At 40.2% G+C, this 21252-nt stretch overlaps 1 protein-coding gene and 1 pseudogene across 3 annotated transcripts in view; both read left to right on the top strand.

Moving 5' to 3' along the window:
• The window catches only part of RAB2A (RAB2A, member RAS oncogene family), a gene marked incomplete at both ends in the record, with an annotated part of 95471 nt that extends 74440 nt beyond the window's left edge, over positions 1 to 21031 (top strand). For both annotated transcript variants that reach the window (XM_080694658.1, XM_080694657.1), the window contains 2 exons: positions 17655 to 17723; positions 20936 to 21031. In XM_080694658.1, coding sequence (XP_080550784.1) covers positions 17655 to 17723; positions 20936 to 21031 — 165 coding nt within the window. The remainder of the gene's footprint in view (positions 1 to 17654; positions 17724 to 20935) is intronic.
• On the top strand, positions 3118 to 3571 carry LOC308262215 (large ribosomal subunit protein eL32-like; annotated as a pseudogene). Its single transcript has one exon. The product of its transcript is annotated as a large ribosomal subunit protein eL32-like (transcript).
• Positions 21032 to 21252: the final 221 nt, after the last annotated feature.

Here is a 21252-nt window from a genome sequence, read left to right as displayed (position 1 = left end):
CTCTCCCCTCTCATCTTCTCAGATACATTCTTGCTTCAGAGCTTCTCATGATCTTCATCCCTTCCTTCTCCATTGATTCTTGGCACCTAGCATGTAATTATACAACCATCTTCAAAATAAAAACCTGTCACTTCAGTTCTCCTGAATATGTTCCTTTTTAGCTTCCATTAAGAGCGATCTGTTTCCTCATTCTTTTTCACACCTCACTTCATGGTCTCACTTTCTCCACCATAAGCTGCAGTCATCCTGGGCCTTCTAATTGCCACACCTAACAGATGCTTTTCTGTTCTTTCTTTAAATAGTCTCAGATATTTTGTAATTTGACTATTGTTGCTGATATGAAAGAAAGGAATAGTCATAGGCACACATTTTAGTAGTAGTTAGCTTATGCTTCTTTTGTGTGTGTGGGTGGGGGGTGTGCTGGGATGGAACCCAGGGGCTTTTCTACCTCTGGGCTATGGGCTGTACTCCCAGACCTATTTTACACTTTATTTGGAAAGAGGGTCTCACTAAATTGCTGAGAGCCTCACTAAGTAACTGAGGCTTGCTTCAAACCTGTGTGATCCTCCCGTTTCAGCCTCCCAAATGCTGGGATTACAAGCGTGCGCCACCATGCTCAGCTTGCTTATGTTTTTTGTTCGTTTTTCTTGGTACTAAGGATTGAACCCAGGGGCATTCTACCTCCACGCCACATCCTAGCCCGCATGCATGTGTGTGTGTGTGTGTTACTGGGGATTGAACCTAGGGGCATTCTAACTCTGAGCTACACCCCCAGCCCTATTTTTTATTCTTTATTTTGAAACAGGGTCTCACTAAGTTGCAGAGGGCCTCACTAAGTAGCTGGGGATAGCCTCGAACCTGTGATGTTCCTGTCTCAGACTCCCAACTACTGGGATTACAAGTGTGTCCCATCATGCCCAGCCTTAGCTTATGCTTTGGTCTCACTTCTTAGTGTAGGTGGAAATGTCCTAAACCTTACCTTTGTCCTCAGTATCTTAAAACATGAGATTTTAGAAACTGCGGGTGAGCAGATGGCTCTTCGTTTAAGGACTGCTTTCTCCTGTAGTTGCCTGTGGTCTGTGTGGTTTGAAAAGGCTTTTTTATTTCGGGCGTGGTGGCACACCTGTAAGCCCAGTACTTAGGAGCTGAGACAAGAGGATAGAAGGTTCAAGAACAGCCTAAAGCAAGTAGTGAGACTTATCAACCTAGCAGCACCCTGTTTCAAATAAGAAATAAAAATCAGGCTGGGAGTGTAGCTTGAAGGTAGAATGCCTATGGGTTCAACCCCCAGTACCAAAAAAAAAAAAAAAAGAGCTTTTTTAAGATTCAGGGATATCTGTCATGATGATTAGCAAAGATTATGGAAGGCTTGGTAAAACATTCCCTATGCCACCTTCCATATGCCACCTTTTGGAATATTAGGAAAATGCTGATATATTTGCTTCCGTAATTCATCCAAGCTATATCCCCCGCCCTTCTTTTTTTTTCTGGTGGTACTGGGTGGAACCCAGAAGCTTTCTACCTCCGGGCTATATTCCCAGACCTGTTTTATACTTTATTTGGAAACGGGTCTTACTAAGTTGCTGAGAGGCTCACTAAGTAGCTGAGGCTGGCTTCAAACCTGTGCAATCCTCCTATCTCAGCCTCCCAAGCGCTGGGATTACAAGCGTGTACCACCACACCCAGCTTATTTTTTATTTTGAAGCAGAGTCTTGTCAGTTTGCTGAGGCTGTCATCCAACCTGTGATCTTCCTGTCTTGCCCTCCCAAATTCTAAAACTACTTTGTATTTTCCCTCTAATTTGAAATTTGTCAGTGGGTGTGGTTGAGACAGGAAGATTGCAGGTTCAGGGCAAGCCTCAGCTACTTAGGCCCTCTGCAACTTAGTCCTTGTTTCCAAATAAAGAATAAAAACAGGGCTGGGTATAGCTCAGAGGTAGAATGCCCCTGGGTTCAATCCCCAGTACTATGAATGAATGAATGAATGAATGAATGAATGAATGAATGAATGAACGAACGAACGAACTGAAAATTTTCTTAGAGAAATACAGAAGCATCAAAAAACATTTGAAGCCAGGTGTGGTGGCACACACTTGTAATGGGAGGATTGCAGTTCGCGGACAGCCTCAGCTATGTAGTGAGGCCCTTTGCAACTCAGTGAGACCCTGTTTCAAAATAAAGAATAAAAAATAGTGGTGGGAGTGTAGCTTGGAGGTAGAATGCCCCTGGGTTCCATCTCCAGTCCTACCAAAAAAACAAAAACACTTGAGGCAAAAATCACAAGGACCTTGGGAAGGAATGCTTTCCATAGCATGCCATAATTTTTGCTAAATATCAAAACACAGATCTAGCAATTAAAAATATAACCAACCAGGCGTGGTGTCGTACGCTTGTAATCCCAGCATTCACGAGGCTGAGACTGGAGGATTACGGTTCGCGGACAGCCTCAGCTACTTAGTGAGGCCCTGTGCAACTCAATGAGACCCGATTCCAAAATAAAGAATAAAAAATAGGGCAGGGGGTGTAGCTCGGAGGTCAGATGACCCTGGGTTCCATCCCCAGACCCACAAAAAAAAAAATTTTTTTTTAAATTAAAAAAATATATATATAACCAGTGCCAGGCATGGTGGCGCACAGCTACAATCCCAGTATTTTGGAGGCTGAGACAAGGAGGATCTTCAGGTTCAAAAACAGCCTTAACAGGTAGTGAGACTCATCAACCTATCCAGACCCTGTTTCAAAATGAAAATAACATAGGACTAGGATCCCTATTTAGCTCAGAGGTAGAGTACTCCTGGGTTCAATACCAAGTACCACAAAAAAAATACATACATACATACATACATACATACATACATACATACATACATACAAACAAATACTGGTGCAGATATAGAGAAAAGGAAAGAAATCCTTACACATTCCAGGTAGGAATATAAATTTGTGTGGCTATTATGGAAAACAGTATGGAGGTCCCTCGAAAAATAAAAATAAAACTAGTATATGATCCAGCAATCCCCCTATTGGGTATAACACATTCAGAGGAAATGAAATTGATGTGTCAAAGACACACCTGCAACTCCCATTTTTATTGCTTCAATATTCACATTAGCCGCTCTTTCTTGGCGCTGCCTACGGAGGTGGCAGCCATCTCCCACTCAGCACAATGGCCGCCCTCAGACCTCTCGTGAAGCCTAAGATTGTGAAAGAGGACCAAGAAGTTCATCCGGCACCAGTCAGACCGATATGTCAAAGTTAAGCAGAACTGAAGGAAACCCAGAGGTATTGACAACCGGGTGCAGAGACGATTCAAGGGCCAGATTCTTGATCCCCAACATCGGGTACGGGAGCAACAAGAAAACCAAGCACATGCTGCCCAGCAGCTTCTAGAAGTTCCTGGTCCACAACGTCAAGGAGCTGGAAGTTCTCCTGCTGTGCAACAAATCTTACTGTGCTGAGATTGCCCACAAGGTCTCCTCCAAGAACCGCAAAGCCATCAGAAAAGAGCAGCCCAGCTGGCCATCAGAGTCACCAATCCCAACGCCAGGCTGCGCAGTGAGGAAAACGAGTAGACGCCACAAGCGTGCTTTCACACGTGTGCTTAAATAAAGCTACAAAAACTTAAAAAAAATATTCACATTAGCCAAGAAATGGAAACAGGCATTCCATCAACTGCTGAATGGGCAAGGTACCATTTGTGGTACACAGACACAGTGGTATACTATTTAGCCATTCAAACCTGAAATCCTGTCGTTTGCAGCATCATGGATGGAACTGGAGATCATTATGTTAGGTGAAGTACAGCCAATCATAGAAGTACATAGTTTATCCCAATACTTGGGAGGATGAGACAGGAGGATCACAGGGTCAGGGCCAACCTCAGCTACTTAGTGAGGCCCTCTGCAACTTAGACCCTGTTTCAAGGGAAAAAAAAGAAAAGAAATACATAGTTGATGATGCCACTCATTTGGAATATAAAAAAAAAGTTGATCTCATAGACATTGATACTAGAATGGTGATTACCAGAGGCTGGAGCAGGATGGGGGAAGAGTAAGAACAGGGAGAAGTTACAGTTAGTAAGGAGCAAGAAGTTGTGCCATCCTTTCATATAGTAGAACAACTATAGATAAAAGTAACTCTCTGTATATTTCAAAAAGCTAGAAGAAATTTTTTCCTTCTTTTTAGGTACTGGGGATTGAACCCCAGTACATTTAATCTCCAAGATACACCTCAGCCCTATTTCATTTTGAAACAGATTTTTACTAAATTATGGAAGGCCTTACTAAGTTGTTGAGATTGGCCATGAACCTATGATCCTCCTGTCTCAGCCTTCCAAGTACTGGAATGATAAGCATGTGCCACCATGCCTGGCCAAAGAAAGGATTTTGAATGTTTTCACCATTAAAAAAAAAATGTTGCCAGGTGTGGTGGCGCCCACTTATAATCTTCAGGCTTGGGAGGCTGAGACAAGAGGATCGTACAGGTTCAAAGCCAGCCTCAGCTACTTAGGTCCTCCACAACTTAGTGAGACCTTGTTTCAAAATAAAGAATACGCTGGGCGTGGTGGCGCACGCTTGTAATCCCAGCATTTGGGAGGCTGAGACCGGAGGATCGCGGTTCGCAGACAGCCTCAGCTACTTAGTGAGGCCCTCTGCAACTCAGTGAGACCTGGTTTCAAAATAAAGAATAAAAAATAAGGTAGCAGGTGTAGCCTGGAGGTTGAATGCCCCTGGGTTCCATCCCCAAACCCACGAGGGAGGGAGGGAGGGAAGGAAGGAAGGATGGATGGATGGATGGATGGATGGATGGATGGATGGATACAAAATAGGGCAGGGGATGTAGCTTGGAGGTCAAATGCCCCTGGCTTCCATCCCCAGACCTGCAAAAAAAAAAAAAAAATGTAAACATGTATGAAAACATCACATGATACCCCATAAATATGTATAGTTTTTTTGTTTGTTTGTTTGTTTTTTATTTTGAAGTACTGGGAATGGAACCCAGGGGCATTCTACCTCCGAGCTACACCCCCAGTCCTATTATTTTAGTCTTTTTATTTTTTGAAACAGGGTCTCACTGAGTTGCAAAGGGCCTCACTAAGTAGCTGAAGCGAACCATGATCTTCAGGTCTCTGCCTCCCAAATGTTGGGGAAAATGTAAAAACATGTGCCATCACCCCCGGCTTAAAAAGTAGTTTAAGCCAGGCGTGGTGGCACACACTTGTAATCCCCAGGCCTGGGAGGCGGAGGCAGGAGGATCGCGCAGGTCCGAAGCCAGCCGTGCTGTCTTAAGAGACCCTGTTTCCAAATAAAAAGTATAAAATAGGTCTGGGAGTGTAGCCCGAAGGTAGAAGGGCTTCCAGGAACCCCAGTACCGCCAAATAAATAAATAAATAAATAGTAGTTTAAATTTTAAAAATTCAAGTACCTTTAAAAACCAGCATAATAAGTCAGGCATGGTGGCACACACTTGTAATCCCAGTACTTGGGAGGCTGAGACAGGAGGATTGTAGTTCGCGGACAGCCTCAGCTACTTAGTCCCTTTGCAACTTAGTGAGACTCTATTTCAAAACGAATAAAAAATAGGGTTGGGGGTGTAGCTCAGAGGGAGATTGCCCCTGGGTTCCATCCCCAGCACCGAAAATAAAATTCAATTCAATCCAGACTCTTAAGTCTTGAAAGGTATGTCCATTTCTTATGCTTTTTATTTTTGGTGACAATGGCAATTGAACTCAGTGGTATTCTACCTCTGTGCTACATCCCCAGCCCTGTTTTATTTTTATTTGGAAACAGGGTCTTGCTAGGTTGATAGTTTCACTACTTGCCGAGGCTGGCTGCAAACCTGCGATCCTCCTGTCTCAGCTTCCCAAGTATTGGGATTACAGGCATGCACCACCACACCCAGCTCTCATTTTCTATTTCTAAACCAGGATAGCTATATGTGCATGCCATCTTATCCATACCTATAGTGTATGGTAACATATAAACATGCAATTTAAAAGATTGCCAGCTACCAAGACTTGCCCATTTAGATACCATAAGCATTAGGATTTCATCGAAAATATCTCATTTCTTCCTGCAAGAATTTATTTTATTTTTAATTTATCTCAATTCATGATATACCCTTTATCTCAGTCACTGGAACCAAAAGTGGAGTCATAAGCACCTTATGTGTGTGTGTGTGTGCGCGCGCGCGCGCGCGCGCGCACGCGCGCAGGCGATACTGGGTGTGGAATCTAGGGGCACTCTACCTCTGAGCTACACCTCCAACCCTGGTTTTGGTTTTGTTTTGTTTTTTGTTGTTGTTGTTGTTTTGGTTTGGTTTGCTCTTTTGGTGGTACTGGGGGTGGAATCCAGGGGCTTTTCTACCTTTGGGCTATACTCCCAGACCTATTTTATATTTTATTTGGATACAGGGTCTCACTAAGTTGCTGAGAGCCTCACTAAGTAGCTGAGGCTGGCTTCAAACCTGTGTGATTCTTCTGTCTCATCCTCCCAAGCGGGGGGATCACAAGCATGCACCACCATGTCAGGCTATATTCATTTTGAAACAGTGTCTTACTAAGTTTCAGAGGGTCTCACTAAGTAGCTGAGGCTGTGCTTCTCCTGTCTCAGTTTCCCAAGTTACTGGGATTTTAAGTATGTGTCACTATGCCCAGCAACACTTTACCATTTTTAACATATCATTCACCAGGTGCTATTAGTTTCTTTAAAATGGATATTAAATTTGATCTTTGCTTTTCATTCTTTTTGCCACCATCTTAATTCATCAAGCCTTTGCTTCTTACTGGATTTCTGTTCTAGACTTCTTGCTGCTCTTTGTGTTGCCAGCCTTGCCCCCCTTATAATTAATCCTCCAAGCCAGGTATGGTTCATGCCTATAATCCTAGTATTTGGGAGGCTGAGACGGAAAGATCACAGGTTGGAAAACAACCTCAGCAAATAATGAGACCATCTGCAACTTAGACCCTGTTTCAAAATAAAATAGGACTGGGTGTGTATCTCGGAAGTAGAGTACCTCTGGACTCAATCCCAAATACTACAAGTAATAATAATTGTTATTATTATTATCATTATTCTTATTATTTATCCTCCAAACTGTCCTTCAAGTCTATTCCTCACCTGCTTGTTACCTTTCAGAGTTCCTTGGTTTGAATAGGGCCACTTCTAGTCAGCTCACATGCTTGCATGCCCCTAGCTTCCAACAGAACTGAGCATAAACTCTCAATTGTTCCTCTCTCCAGTTTTTCTAATAAATGAGTAGGAACTTGCTTATCCTACAGGTCTTCACTCATGGGTCTTTCTTTCATGGAAAGAGTGATGCCTGAGCTGGGCGTGGTGGCGCACGCTTGTAATCACAGCATTTGAGAGGCTGAGACTAGAGGATCACAGTTCGTGGACAGCCTCAGCTACTTAGTGAGGCCCTCTGCAACTTAGACCCTGTTTCAAAATAACACAAAATAGGGCAGGGGGTGTAGCTCAGAGGTCGAATGCTCTGGGTTCTATCCCAGATCCAAAAAAAAGAAAGAAAGAAAAAGAAAAGAAATAGTGATGCTCTATGCCTGTAATCAACTGGAGGTCTTCAAGCTGTGTTCCAATTTTAGATTTGCAGCTATATGTTCTACCTGCTCACCCTTGAGGCATATAATATTCATATTTACCTAAATATTCCCAATGCCTGCTACAGATCACATATTTAATAAATGTTTTTGAATAAAAGAACTAGATTACTAAGGAATTAAATATATCTTCATGTTACCACTGACAAAGTAGAACAAGGGATTCTTAAATACTATAATCTGGAACACCACCCCCCACCCTTTTTTTTTCTCCAGTACTGGGATGGAACCCAGGAGCATTCTACCTCCAAGCTACACCCCCAGCCCTATTTTTTATTCTTTATTTTGAAGCAGGGTCTCACTGAATTGCAAAGGTCCTCTCTAAGTAATTGAGAATCATGAACCGCTATCCTCCCGTCTCAGCCTCCCAAATTCTGGGATTACAAATTTGTGCCACCACAGCTCTCCGGCTCTATTCTTTATTTTGAACCAGTGTCTCACTAAGTTGCAGAGGGCCTCACTAAGTAGCTGAAGGTGGCCAGGAACTGCAGGCCTCACATCTTGGCCTTCCAAGTACTGGGATTACAAGCGTGTGCCACCATGCCCAGCTTAATTCCAAACTTTAATCTTATAGTTCCAGTTTCCCCCCCCCTTTAATTCCTCTGCTGTTTTATTATTTTTATTTATTTATTTATTCATTTGTAGGAGTGCAGGGTGCTGTGAAATTGAATCCAGAATCTCACACATGCTAAGCATGCATTCTACCACTGAGCTACACCCCCTGTTAAAATTGATCTGGATTTGTTTAGGCTACCTTCTTTCCCTCTTAAGTAATCACTGGTGATGTTAATTTTTATAAAGGATAAGAAGGAAGGAGACAGAACATGAAAACAAATTTCATTTACTTCCAAGGATAATCCTAGAAATCAAAAATAATTTCTAGCTATAAAGTTTTTGAAGTATATGGAAAATATGTGCAATTTAACTACACCTTAGTCTTATACTGAAGATAAGTAATCCTAGTAAAGGAAATCCTGCTTCTGCCATACTCATGTGTGGTCTCAAGCAAATCACTTCTCTTCTTGCAGCTCAGTTTTATTTGTTACATGAGAGAATTCTTGTAGATGACCAGGTTTAGCAGTGGCCTTCTTTCCACGAAACACAAGGAAACTGCATGAAAGAAGTAAAGGCAGAACAGCTCTACCTTGGAGTGGGGGAACGAGGAAGAGTTTCACCCTCCACTGGGCTATCCCTACTCTACCTCATCTCCAAAAGAAAGACCCAGTAGAATCACCTTGAAATACGACTTGAAAGCCATTAATTGATGCTCTATAAGTCTTCCACTGAAGCTAAATCAAATGGAATCAGAACATTTTAAGGTCACAGAATCTGAAGCAGTTTCTTACTTATTTAAGCTCCCTAATACCAAGTTCTCCTTAGTGATCTTTTCACAGGAGTTTTCCCTCTTTGCATAATATTTAAGCTTTGCCTCAATCTATCATAGAGTTCACTCTACACATGTTGTGTTGCTAATTTACTTCCTTGATGTTAGCGTTATTTAATCAGGATATTTAATTTACCAAAGAGCATTGATCACTTTCTTTCCTTTACTCTGCAGTGTTTCAGGGCACATTCACATTGGCACCTGCACTCCCTTCTCCTAGCGCTCCCTATATGTTATAGCACCCAAACGTTCATGATAAAAGCCAACACACAGAGAGTAGTTACTGCATGTCAAGCACTATTTTCAGTGCCTTACACTAACCCAGCAATCCTGTGAAGGAGCACCATTAACGGTCCTCATTTTATAGAGAGGTTAAGTAGAAAGTCCCAAGCAGCATAGCTAGCAAGATTTTAATCCTGAGAACCTAGGTCTAGAACCATAACCATTTTGCTAGTTCTATAGTCATAACTTCATTAGAACCGTAATCATTTTGTTAGTCTTATAGTCATAACTTCATTCTTCAGCCATAGTTTTCTTTAAAGAAAATTTAAGTTCATTTTCAGTATCTACATACATAATTTTAATTTTTTTTTTTTTTTTTTTTTTTTTTGCAGCACTGGGGATTGAACCCAGGAGCATTCTACCTTCAAGCTATTCCCCCAGCCCTTTTTGTGTGTGGGTCTGGGGATAGAACCCAGGGATATTCGACCTCCTAGCTATATCTGCCCTATTTTTTAATCTTTTATTTTGAAACAGGGTCTGAGTTGTAAAGGGCTTCACTAAGTATCTAAGGCTGTCCACAAACTGCAATCCTCCTGTCTCAGCCTCCCAAATGCTGGGATTACAAGTGTGTGCCACCACACCCAACTTGATTAACCATTTTAAGAGCCTTCCAGAAGTACTCCACAGTGCTTGTTGGCCAGAACATGGTTCTTTGCCTGAACTTAGCTACAAGGTGGGCTGGTCGGTGTAGTCTCTCAATACTAGAGAAGGGAAGATAATGTACTCATGGAAAATCAGGGCTTTGTAGATATTCAGGAAAAGCAGAAGGAATGCTGGTCTAGGCAGCTAATCATGTCTATTTGATGGCATTTATGTTCATCTTATTAATCTTTATTTTAAACCTAGAAAACCTTAAAATTTTTACTGTATAAAAAAGTTGTTTATTGGCTGGGTGTGGTGGCACTCTTATAATCCCAGTAGCTGAGGCTGTCCACGAACTATGATCAGCTTTTTTTTCTTTAGTCTTTTTTATTTCATGAATCAGGGTCTCACTGAATTGTGAAGGGCCTCACTAAGTAGCTGAGGCTATCCTCAAAACAGATCCTTCAGTCTTCACCTTCCAAATGCTGGGATTACAAGCATGCACCACCACACCATGCCTATTTTTTACTTTGAAACAGGGTCTCACTGAGTTGCAAAGGGCCTCACTAAGTAACTGAGGCTGTCCTTAAACCGCAATACTTCTGTCTCAGCCTCCCAAATGCTGGGATTACAAACATGCACCACACTGGGTTTAATTTTAACTTCTTTTATGAAATAAAATAAAAAGCACTTAGTTTAGTGACTAACCCCTAACAAATACATTAGAAAGTGTTGAATATTATTAGTTTAGTCAAATGAACACCTGCAATTCATTTCAGCAATTGAGAAGAAAATTAAACAGCATGGTAGTTACCTTATGTTTCTTAACTCAAAAACTAAAAGTTAACTGATTTTGTAAGAAACCTTGCTCTCTAACATGTATTCAAGATATTTACATTTTGCTTCGTTTTTATTTGGTGCTTTGTAGTTATAAATCACAGTGAAAATCACTTGGTGTGTTTGCATTCAGGTTATTTCAATAAAACTACAGCATCATCTAGTGAGACCCTGTTTCAAACTAAAAATCAACTAGGGCTAGGGGTGTAGCTCAGAAGTAGAATTCCCCTGAGGCTCAATTACTAGTGCCAAAAAAATAAGTAAAAAAATAAAACATTTGCATTGTGATTTTTAAGTCGGCCTAATAGATACAGTGATTTTTATCTTGCCACCAGGTGGCAGCATGTTGCATAAGGAAATTAGCACTATTGAATACAGAATTTACTTTCATAAAAAGAATATCTTATTTTTATTAAGTTTTCTAAGTGTCTTCTTACCCCTGTTTTCTCTAGTCAGTACTGACGGCCCTCTTGGCACATTGTATGTGGTATGCAGGAAGAACTCCTCAGCCCTGCCTTGTTCTCCTTCTCTCCATTAATGCAGGAAGTTTCTTTGTCCTCTGTCTCGAACTGAGATTTGAGCCCTCGTGCTTTCATTCTCCCAACTAATTAGCTTTAGTTCAACAACAGTAGGAACCATGTCCTCCTCTTTCTTGTATCTCCCGTGGTCCCTAAGTCGTTCTGAATATTGGGTAATGATCTAATAATATGGGGTAATGACTTGAATGAATGTCAGTGAGACCTAAAACACATCAACATGTGTACTAACTGAATGTGTATTTGAATTATAGCACATTTATAGTATTTTATGATTATATATTTTAGTTTGTGCTTTAGAAGTCCCTGAAAATTTGCCTTGAGTTGAGGTATTATCAATACCATTCAGATAACTGCTGCCAAGGGTTGAATGATTAGTGTCTGAAGTAAAAAGCAAGAGAATTAATGGCTAATGAAGACAATGAGGGTAGAACACTGAAGGTGGCAATTAATCAAAGTGTGGTGAAGGGGAGAGCTGGAGGTAAAGCCAAGACAGAAGCAGGCTTCCAGTGCTGGTTAGTGCTCACTGCAGGGGAAGCAAGAGGATCACCACATCAGTGGGCTGCAGTTTCTTAGCAAATTTGCCAATCTATTAGTTTTGCCCCTTAGTAAAGTCTTAAGAGAATCTCTACCCAAAGAAATGTGTACATAAACAAAAAGAAATTGTCATTTTCTGTAAACTCAGTGGTCCCTTTACATATTTCCTTGCTAAGGGTAATTGAGTTTAATAATGGTCTTTTAAGTATTAACTTTATTTTAGGCATTATACTAGAGATACAAAAACATGTTTAATATCTACAAATAAAGTTGTTTTTGTTGTGTGGGGTGTGTGTGTGTGTGTGTGTTACTAGGGATGGAACCCAGGAGCATTCTACAGCCTTTTTTTTTTTTTTTTTTTTTTTTTTAATGGATCTGGGGGTTGAACCCAGGGGGCACTCTACCTCTGAGCTACTACCCCAGCCCAAATTTTTATTTTGAAATAGGATCTCACTAAGTATCTGAGGCTGGCCATGAACCTGCAATCCTCCTGTCTCAGCCTTCCTAGTACTGGGATTACAAGCACACCTGGCTACAAGTAAAGTGTTTTGTTTGTTTTGTTTTTGTGGTACTGGGGATGGAACCCAGAGGCATTCCTCCTGTTTCAGCCTCCCAAATGCTGGGATTACAAGGTGTGCCACCACACCTGGCTCAAGTAAAGTATTTTAAGAGAATAACTCAGCCATTCAAATTAAACTCGTTCTGTGAAGAATGTTAGTACTGCCATGAAATATTTACCAAATAATACTTAAATATAGTGGCAAATGCTACTGTAATCCTAGTACTTGGAAAGCTAAGACAGGAAGATCACAGGTTTGAGGACAGCCTCAGCAAGTAGTGAGACTCATCAACCTAGTAAGGCCCTCTTTCAAAAGAAAAAGAAAAAATAGGGCTAGGGGTATAGCTCGGACGTAGAAAACTGAGAGGTAGAGAACCCCTAGGTTCAAATTCCCAGAACCAAACATACACACACCAAAAAAAACCCAGATACACTAATGTCTACATTTGTCATGTTGAGCTGCATGCACACTGTAGGGACTCTTTAAAATTGACCAGTAATCACTTAGTAAGATACATTAGATGTTTACTTTTTTTTCGTGAAGTATACAAAACAATCCATTTGGCCAAGTGTGGTGGTGCATGCCTCCCAGTACTTAGAAGGCTGAAACAGGAGGATCACAGGTTTGAGGGCAGCCTCAATTACTTAGCAAACCCCTGTTTCAAAGTAAAAGATAGCCAGGCATAGTGGCACATGCCTGTAGTCCCAGTTCTTGGGAGGTTGAGACAGGAGGATCACAGGTTCAAAGCCAGCACAATTTAGGCCCTCTGCAACTTAGTGAGACCCTATTTCAAAATAGAGAATAAAATAGGGCTGTAGGTATAGCTCAGAGGTAGAATGCCCCCTGGATTCATTCCCTAGTACTAAAAACAAAAAAAAAGTAAAAGATAAAAACTTTTTAAGAAAGGGCTGGGGATATAACTCAGAATGTTCCTGGGTTTAGTTAATCTCCAGTACCAAAAACAACAACTGCAACAATCCACTTATGGTGTATGTATGTATGTATGTATGTATTTAACTCATTTTCAGTCATCATTGAAAATTTTACCTTCAAGCTATACCTCCAGGCCTATTTTATTTTTATTTTGAAACAAGGTCTCAATGGGTTGATGAGAGTCTCACTACTTGCTGAAGTTGTTCTTGAGCCTGTGATGCTTCTGTCTCAGCCTCCTAAATACTGGGATTACAAGCATGTACCACCATGCCTAGCTATAATATACTTAGAAGGATAGAAAATATACTAGTGTCTTTAAAGTGTAAGTAGAGAATTGTATGGCAGTAAATGTAGCATTATCAAAGACTATTCAATATCGAGATGACAGAAATTATAATGAAATATATAACCATTTGTTATATTGCAATTTGAAGAACCTAGTCTTAAGCTGGGCATGGTGGTGCATGCTTGTAATCCCAGCATTTGGGACGCTGAGACAAGAGGATTGCAGTTCTAGGACAGCTTCAGCTATGTAGTGAGGCCCTCTGCAACTCAGTGAGACCCTGTTTCCAAATAAAGAAAAAATAGGGCTGACTGTAGCTTGGAGGAAGAATGCCCCTAGGTTTCATCCCCAATATAAAAAAAAAATTAAAGAACCTAGTCTTTCATATATAAAATACACCTTAGAGTCCTTGTGGTACAACTAAGATTTAAAAGTGCTTAGTAAACCAGGCGTGGTGGTGTACGCTTGTAATCTCCCATGCTTGGGAGGCGGAGACAGGATCGCGCAGGTTCGAAGCCAGCCTCACTGGCTTAAGAGACCCTGTTTCCAAATAAAAAATATAAAATAAGTCTGGGAGTGTAGCCCGGAGGTAGAAGGGTTTCCAGGAACCCCAGTACCACCAAAAAATAAAAAATAATAATAAATAAAATGCTTAGTAGCCAGGTGTGGTGGTGCATGCTTGTAATCCTAGCGTGTGGGAGGCTGAAACAGGAGAATTGTGGTTTGTGGACAGCCTTAGCTACTACTTAGTAAGGCCCTTTGCAACTCAGTGAGACCCTATTTCAAAATAAAAACTAAAAAATAGGCCTGTGGGTTTAGCTCAGAGGTAGAATGCCCCTGGATTCTATCCCCAATACCGCAAAATGAATGAATGAATGAATGAATGAATGTGCTTAATAAAATATTATTAAGTACTTATTAGGAAATAAAATCATTAGTAACTTGGGAAATTTTATATGGCATAAGCCAGATTTTTGTTTTGTTTTTTGTTTGTGTGGTACTCAGGATTGAACCAAGAGGCATTCTACCTGTAAACTATGTCCTAAGCCCTATTTTATTCTTTAATTTTGAAACAGGGTCTCATCAGTTGCTGAGACTGTCCTAGAACCTGCGCTCCTCCTGTCTCAGCCTCTCAAGTACTGGGATTACAAGCGTGCACCACCACTCCCAGCTCTTAAACAAGGTTCTTTTGTTTTGCTTTGGTTTTAGGGGAGCTTTTTTGTAGTACTGGGGATGAAACCCAGGGGCATTCTAACTTTGAGCTACACCTCCAGTCCCATTTTACTCTTTTATTTTGAAACAGGGTCTCACTAAATTGCCTAAGCCCTCACTAAGTAGCTGAAACTGACCAAAACCTGCAGTTCTGCTGTAGTGGGCCTCTCAAGTGCTGGGATTATAAATGTGTACCACCACACCCGGCTTAAGCCAGTTGTTTGTTTGTTTGTTTGTTTGTTTGTTTGTTTGTTTGTTTTGCGGTACTGGCAATGAAATCCAGGGGCTTTCCACCTCTGGGCTACACTCTCAGACCTATTTGTTAATATATATTTTATTTGGAAACAGGGTCTCTCACTAAATTGCTGAAAGCCTCACTAAGTAGCTGAGGCTGGCTCTGAACTTGTGCGATCCTCCTGTCTCAGCCTCCCAAGCACTGGGATTACAAGCATGCATCACCACACCCAGCTTTTTTAAGCCAGTTTTTAAAGTGATTTATCAACAGAGTGGCAAAAAGACAATTTACTTACATAAATTGGCATATTTCATAGACTTTTTTAACATAAAACTGCTTGTTTATTTGAAGTTAAAACTCATTTATGGAACCTTGTAGTTCTGCCTAGTATTCAAGTGAAATGTGCACAAGTGGTTATCTCCATGAGGAACCTCACCCTGTAAATTTATATTTCTGTTGACCTCAGTATTTAGTCAGCCTGGTTTCTAAGGCCAGCACAGTAATTGAAATGTTATTGGAAATAAAGTTAAAAATTTCCTCATTTATAGGGAGAACTTCAATTTTGAAAAATGTGAATCAATTCATAGTTGGCTGGAGGCCAATTTCTCCTTCACTTTAACTCCAGCACACACATGAAAGGCATACTCACATCCTAAGTGCCTCGTGAATCTGCAGTGATTAATTCTTCTCATTATTTTGCTGCAAATTCTCATGACCCTCTGTGATGATTCGATCAGCCAAGTAGAGTTTATGCATATTCATATCTCTGCTCCTGCCGCAGTCATTCAAGTCTCCTTCACTGACTGGTGTGTGCTTGGTGCAGTAATTGAGCTGCAGTAGATTGATTACTCTGGGGAGCTGTAAGGCCTTTAAAGGTGAAAACATATCAGTCCTGTTAATTAGAAAACAAAAGCTCTGATGGCAAGTTCAGCAGTCAAATATTACCAGTATAGAAAGGATGAAAGGTATGATTTGTGCCTCTCCATGAACCCTGTTTACTTTTTAAAATTTGAATTAGGTCCGTATCAGTGGCACAGGAGAATGTCTTTTATGGATTTTCATAGAATACTAATTAAAGAGCACCTTGTTTATAATATTGATTAATATTATCATCTGTTCTTTCATAAATCTGAGTTTAGAACCTTATCAGAGACTGTGTACATCTTCTATAGCATTGGTGATATTTAAAATTCCTTATTTTGCATAAATATAGAATGTTTGAGGATAAATTTGGGTTTGGGGGCTTAATTTGGTCTACAGTATTCCAAAGCTAATTTTCTGTCAATTTAGTAGAACACTATATGAGAAAAGAGTAGAAATTTATTGAACAGGGCATAAGATTTCAGCTGCCTTATATGTCTTTATTATAAACATCCTGGTTCTTTTCCTCCCAAATTATATATTATATATGGCCACAAGGGCCTGTGTGGAACAGTGTCTTCCAGAGTAAGCTGGTTTCAACATGGAGGGTTATGCAGGTTACCTAGTTGACTTGTGTTTTTCTTACATGTGCTGTTTTCACATTTTTTAACTCTCCATGCCTCCTATGGCCATGATTTTTTTCTTTGAGATATAATTCATGCACCATAAAATTCACATTTATAAGCCGGGAGTGGTGGTGCATGCTTGTAATCCCAGCATTTGGGAGGCTGAGACAGGAGGATCATGGTTTTCAGACAGCCTCAGCTACTTCATGAGGCCTTCTCCAACTTAGTGAGACCTTGTTTCAAAATATAGAATAAAAAAAATAGGGCTGGAGGTGTAGCTCAGAGGTAGAATGCCCCTGAGTTCCAGCCCCAGTACTAAAAAAAAAAAAAAAAAAAAAAAAAAAAAAAAAAAAATTCACATTTATAAATTGTGGGCTTTAGTTAAATCCCAAAATTGTGCTGCCATAACCACAGTCTAATTCCAGAACATTTTCATTGCCCCAAAAAGAAACCCCATACTCACTAGTCAATCCCTGCTTCCCCTCCTCCTAGTCCCTGGTTAACCGGTAATCTACTTTCTGTCTCTGGATTTGCCTGTTCTGAACATTTCATATAAATGTCATTGTACTGTGTGTGGGCTTTGAATCTGCCACTTGCCATGTAGCATGTTCTTAAGGTTCATCCATATTGTAGCATGAATCAGCACTCCATCCCCTTTATGGCTGAATAATGTTTCTTTATAGCAGTAGTACACATTTTTTTTTCATTCATTGATGGATGAATATATTTGTTGTTTCTACATTTTGGCTTTTGTGAATAATGCTGCTACTGAAAATTCACAGGCAGGCCTCCTTGCTTTGCTTTTGATCTTAGGGGGAAAGACTTTCAGTCTTCTGTATGATCTTAGGTGTTGTTTTTCATAAATGATGCTTATCAGGTTGAAGAAGTTCCTTCTATGCCTAGTTGGTAGAGTACTGTTATCATAAAAGGTTGTTGGATTTTGTCAAATGCTTTTTCTACTTCTATTGAGATGATCCTGTGATTTTTGTCCTTTGTTCTATCAATAGGGTATAATATATCAGTATAGTATATGCCAAATGTTAAAATAATCTCTGGAGCTTTTACATAATTTTTTCACTGTTGTGAAATATGAAATAATATGGAATAATATGAATTCTTACATGAATTCTTACATGAATAATATGAACTAATTTTTCTACTTTATATTTCAGGCATTTATTAATACAGCGAAAGAAATTTATGAAAAAATCCAGGAAGGCGTCTTTGACATTAATAACGAGGTATAGTCATATAAATAGTATTGACTAGTATTCATTTAGAATTGATTTTACTATTTACATTCATGATTTTTTTTTATATTAATGTGGGGGGGCACTGGGGATGGAACTTAGGGGCATTCTACCTCTGAGCTACATCCCAAGCCCTGTTTTTTTTATTCTTTATTTTGAAACGGTCTCACTGAACTGTGGAGGCCTCATTAAGTAGCTGAGGCTGGCTGCAAACCTCGATCTTCCCATTTCAGCCTCCCGGGTACTGGGATTACAAGTGTACACCACCATGCCCCAGTTTCATATTTTTTTTTAATCCCTAAATGGATCACTGATAATCAGCTAAAACATTAGCAGTTTTCTGACTAAAAACATGGTGTATATAGTGTATCTTTATGTTCTAGTAAAGAACCACTTTACCTACATAAATGTAAGTGGTTCTATTCCATTATTAGCAGGCAATGCAAAATAATATAAATCCCCAGAGAGCAAAGAAAAATCCACTTTTATTCACATGTCTGTATGGTGCCATCTGCTTTGGGAAATAGTATTCTGGTATATAAATTCATGTACTGTAGCTAGACACGGGTGGCCCATGCCTGTAATCCCAATACTTTGGAGGCTGAGGCAGAAGGATTCCAAGTTCAAGAACAGCCTCACAAGTAAGTGAGACTCATCAACGTAATAAGACCCTGTTTAAAAATAAAAATAGAGCTGGGCGTGGTGGCGCATGCTTGTAATCCCCTCACTTAGGAGACTGAGACAGGATCACATAGGTTCAAAGCCAGCCTCAGCTACTTAGTGAGGCTCGCAGCAACTTAGTGAGACCCTGTTTCCAAATAAAATATAAAATAGGTCTGGGAGTATAGCCCAAGGTAGAAAGCCCCTGGGTTCCACCCCCAGTACCACCAAAAAATAAAAATAGGACAGGGAATGTAGTTCAGAGGTAGAATAAAATAAAAATAAAAGTGTGAGCCGGGCATGATGGCACACGCTTGCAATCCCAGCACTTGGGAGGCTGAGACAGGAGAATTGCACAGGTTCAAATCCAGCCTCAGTCACTGAATGAGGCTGTCAACAACTTAGTGAGACCCTGTTTCCAAATAAAGTATAAAATAGGTCTGGGAGTATAGCCTGGAGGTAGAAAAGGCCCCAGGGTTCTACTCTCGGTACCACAAAAAAAAAAAAAGAAAAAGAAAAAGAAAGAAAAGTGTGTGTGTACTTTGTTACTAATGCAAGGTGCTCTCTCTGTTTTCTGTTATGAAAGAAATTCCCAATTTAGAAATTATTCCCCATATAGCAGAGTATGTTTTCTGAAGACTAAATAGATAGAATTTAGGATTTTCAGTGGGTTCTTTGTAATGTTATTTTGAACCTGTTTTGGTCAGTGTGGTTAAGATAAAAGTGTAAAGATTTTTTGGGGGGTGGGGTACTAGAGATAAACCCAGGGGCATATCTATCTCTAAGCTACATCCCCAATCCTTTTTTATTTTTTGTTTTGAAACAAGGTCTCACTAAGTTTCTGAGAGCTTCACTAATTTGCAGAGGTTGTTCTTGAGCCTTTGATCCTCCTGTCTCAGCCTCCCATGTAGTGGGATTACAGGCATGAACCACCATACTCAATGAAATGTAAAGCTTCTGAAACGTGATTAATATTTATTAGCCATAATTTTGACCTAACTCCCTATTCTGCGTGTATTCTTACTTATCTCAAAGAAGTTTCTGTGAATAGAGCCTATTACTTTTTTTTTTTTTTTTTTTTTTTTTTGCGTGTCTGGTGGTGGAACCCAGGGGCATTCGACCTCTAAGCTACACCCCCTGCCCTATTTTTTATTCTTTATTTTGAAACCAGGTCTCACTAAGTAGCTGAGACTGTCCGCGAACCACAATATTCAGGTCTCAGCCTCCTGAATGCTGGGATTACAAGCGTGCGCCACCACGCCCGGCTCTATTACTTACTTTTACATAAATATTTTTGCCAGTGTGTATTAAGACTTCAGGCTTCCGAGAAAAAAAGCCCTGATTCCTCCCCTAGCTGCTTTAGAAAAACCTCCTGGGAAACTATTTTGTACATGTTGCTTGGCCTGTACACATAGCAGTTTGCCAAAGGTTTCCAAAAAGTACTTGATCTTTTTTCACTCCTTTTTATTTGTGGTAGTTTATGGTAGTACTTAGTACTTATTTAGTTTATGGTAGTACTTCTTGAATTAATTTAAAGATGACACCATTCAGAGGCTAATGCCCTATAAATTGAACAGTAATTGGGCCTCTGTTTAAAAGAGCACATTCATTGTTACTGTCTGATTTCATATAGTAGCTGACTGCTTTACTGTGCCTTGTGCAGCTTTGATTGCAATGTGCTGTCAGGAGCCAACCGGCCGTGCTGTTTATTTGGCCTAATGCCAAGTCTGACTCCTCAATTCCTCAAGAAGTTGCTACCAGCCCAGAGGGGGCAGAACCAATGAGCCATAGGGCATGCTTTTCATTAAAGAGGAGTCAAAAGAGCGAGAAGAAACCACATCAGCTGCTGTCAATACTGAGCTAGTGCCAGAAACCCCAAGGCTACTACTGTTGCAGAACAACTGCCAAGCACTATAAATCTGAGATTTACTGTGACGTAAAGTTTCCTTAAGAGCTTAATTTCTGAAGCTACTGTATTACTTTTCTCAGAGTGTTGTATTTTTAGGTAAAATCCACTTGAGGGAGTGAGGGTTAAGACATAAGTGTGAGTTTGATGAATGAAAGAACTACTCTGTGTGTGTGGGTTCTTGGCAACCTGCCATGTCTTTGGGGATCATAGAAATTATTGATGACACAGAACACTCATATGCCCTCAGCCTGTACAGCTGATTCAACATGGAACAGAAATGCTGTCGAGAGAAAAGATTTTACCTCATGTTAGAGTAGCAGGGCCTCTGTGTATTTTTATCCTTTAAAGACTCCTTGCAATAAGTGTTTTAAACAATTTCCCCATTTTAAAAATTCCTTGAAAACCGGCATTATAATAAAAGAATTATTTTCAGAAAAATTTATGCAGTGTTGTTTTTAGAAAGAAGGAATATCTCCTGAGCGGTATTGTTTTCATTGTTGCTACAAGATCCACCTATTCAAAGTTGTTTAAAAAATTATATCATTAAGAATTAAGTGAGCATTTTAAAAATCTAATTAAACTCTAGGCTAGTTGGGTCCACTTGTACTTATTATTCTGTTCTCTTTCATTTCAGGCAAATGGCATTAAAATTGGCCCTCAGCATGCTGCTACTAATGCAACGCACGCAGGCAATCAGGGAGGACAGCAGGCCGGGGGTGGCTGCTGTTGAGTCTGTTTTTACCGTCTAGCCGCCCAAATGGGGCTACTCACCTATTCTTTTCACCCTCTCTCCTCCTGCTCAGCTGAGACATGAAACTATTCAAAATGGCTTTATGTCACAGAAGACTTTAATCCTTCAGATTCTTGTATAACTTTGAATAAATGGTTAATGTTCACTTAAAAAGACAGATTTTGGAGATTGTATTCATATCTTCACATTTGATTTCTAGG

The sequence above is a fragment of the Muscardinus avellanarius genome, assembly GCF_963383645.1.
Source record: "Muscardinus avellanarius genome assembly, chromosome: 4".
Classification (NCBI taxonomy): domain Eukaryota; kingdom Metazoa; phylum Chordata; class Mammalia; order Rodentia; family Gliridae; genus Muscardinus; species Muscardinus avellanarius.
This window is presented reverse-complemented; position numbering and strand designations above follow the sequence as displayed.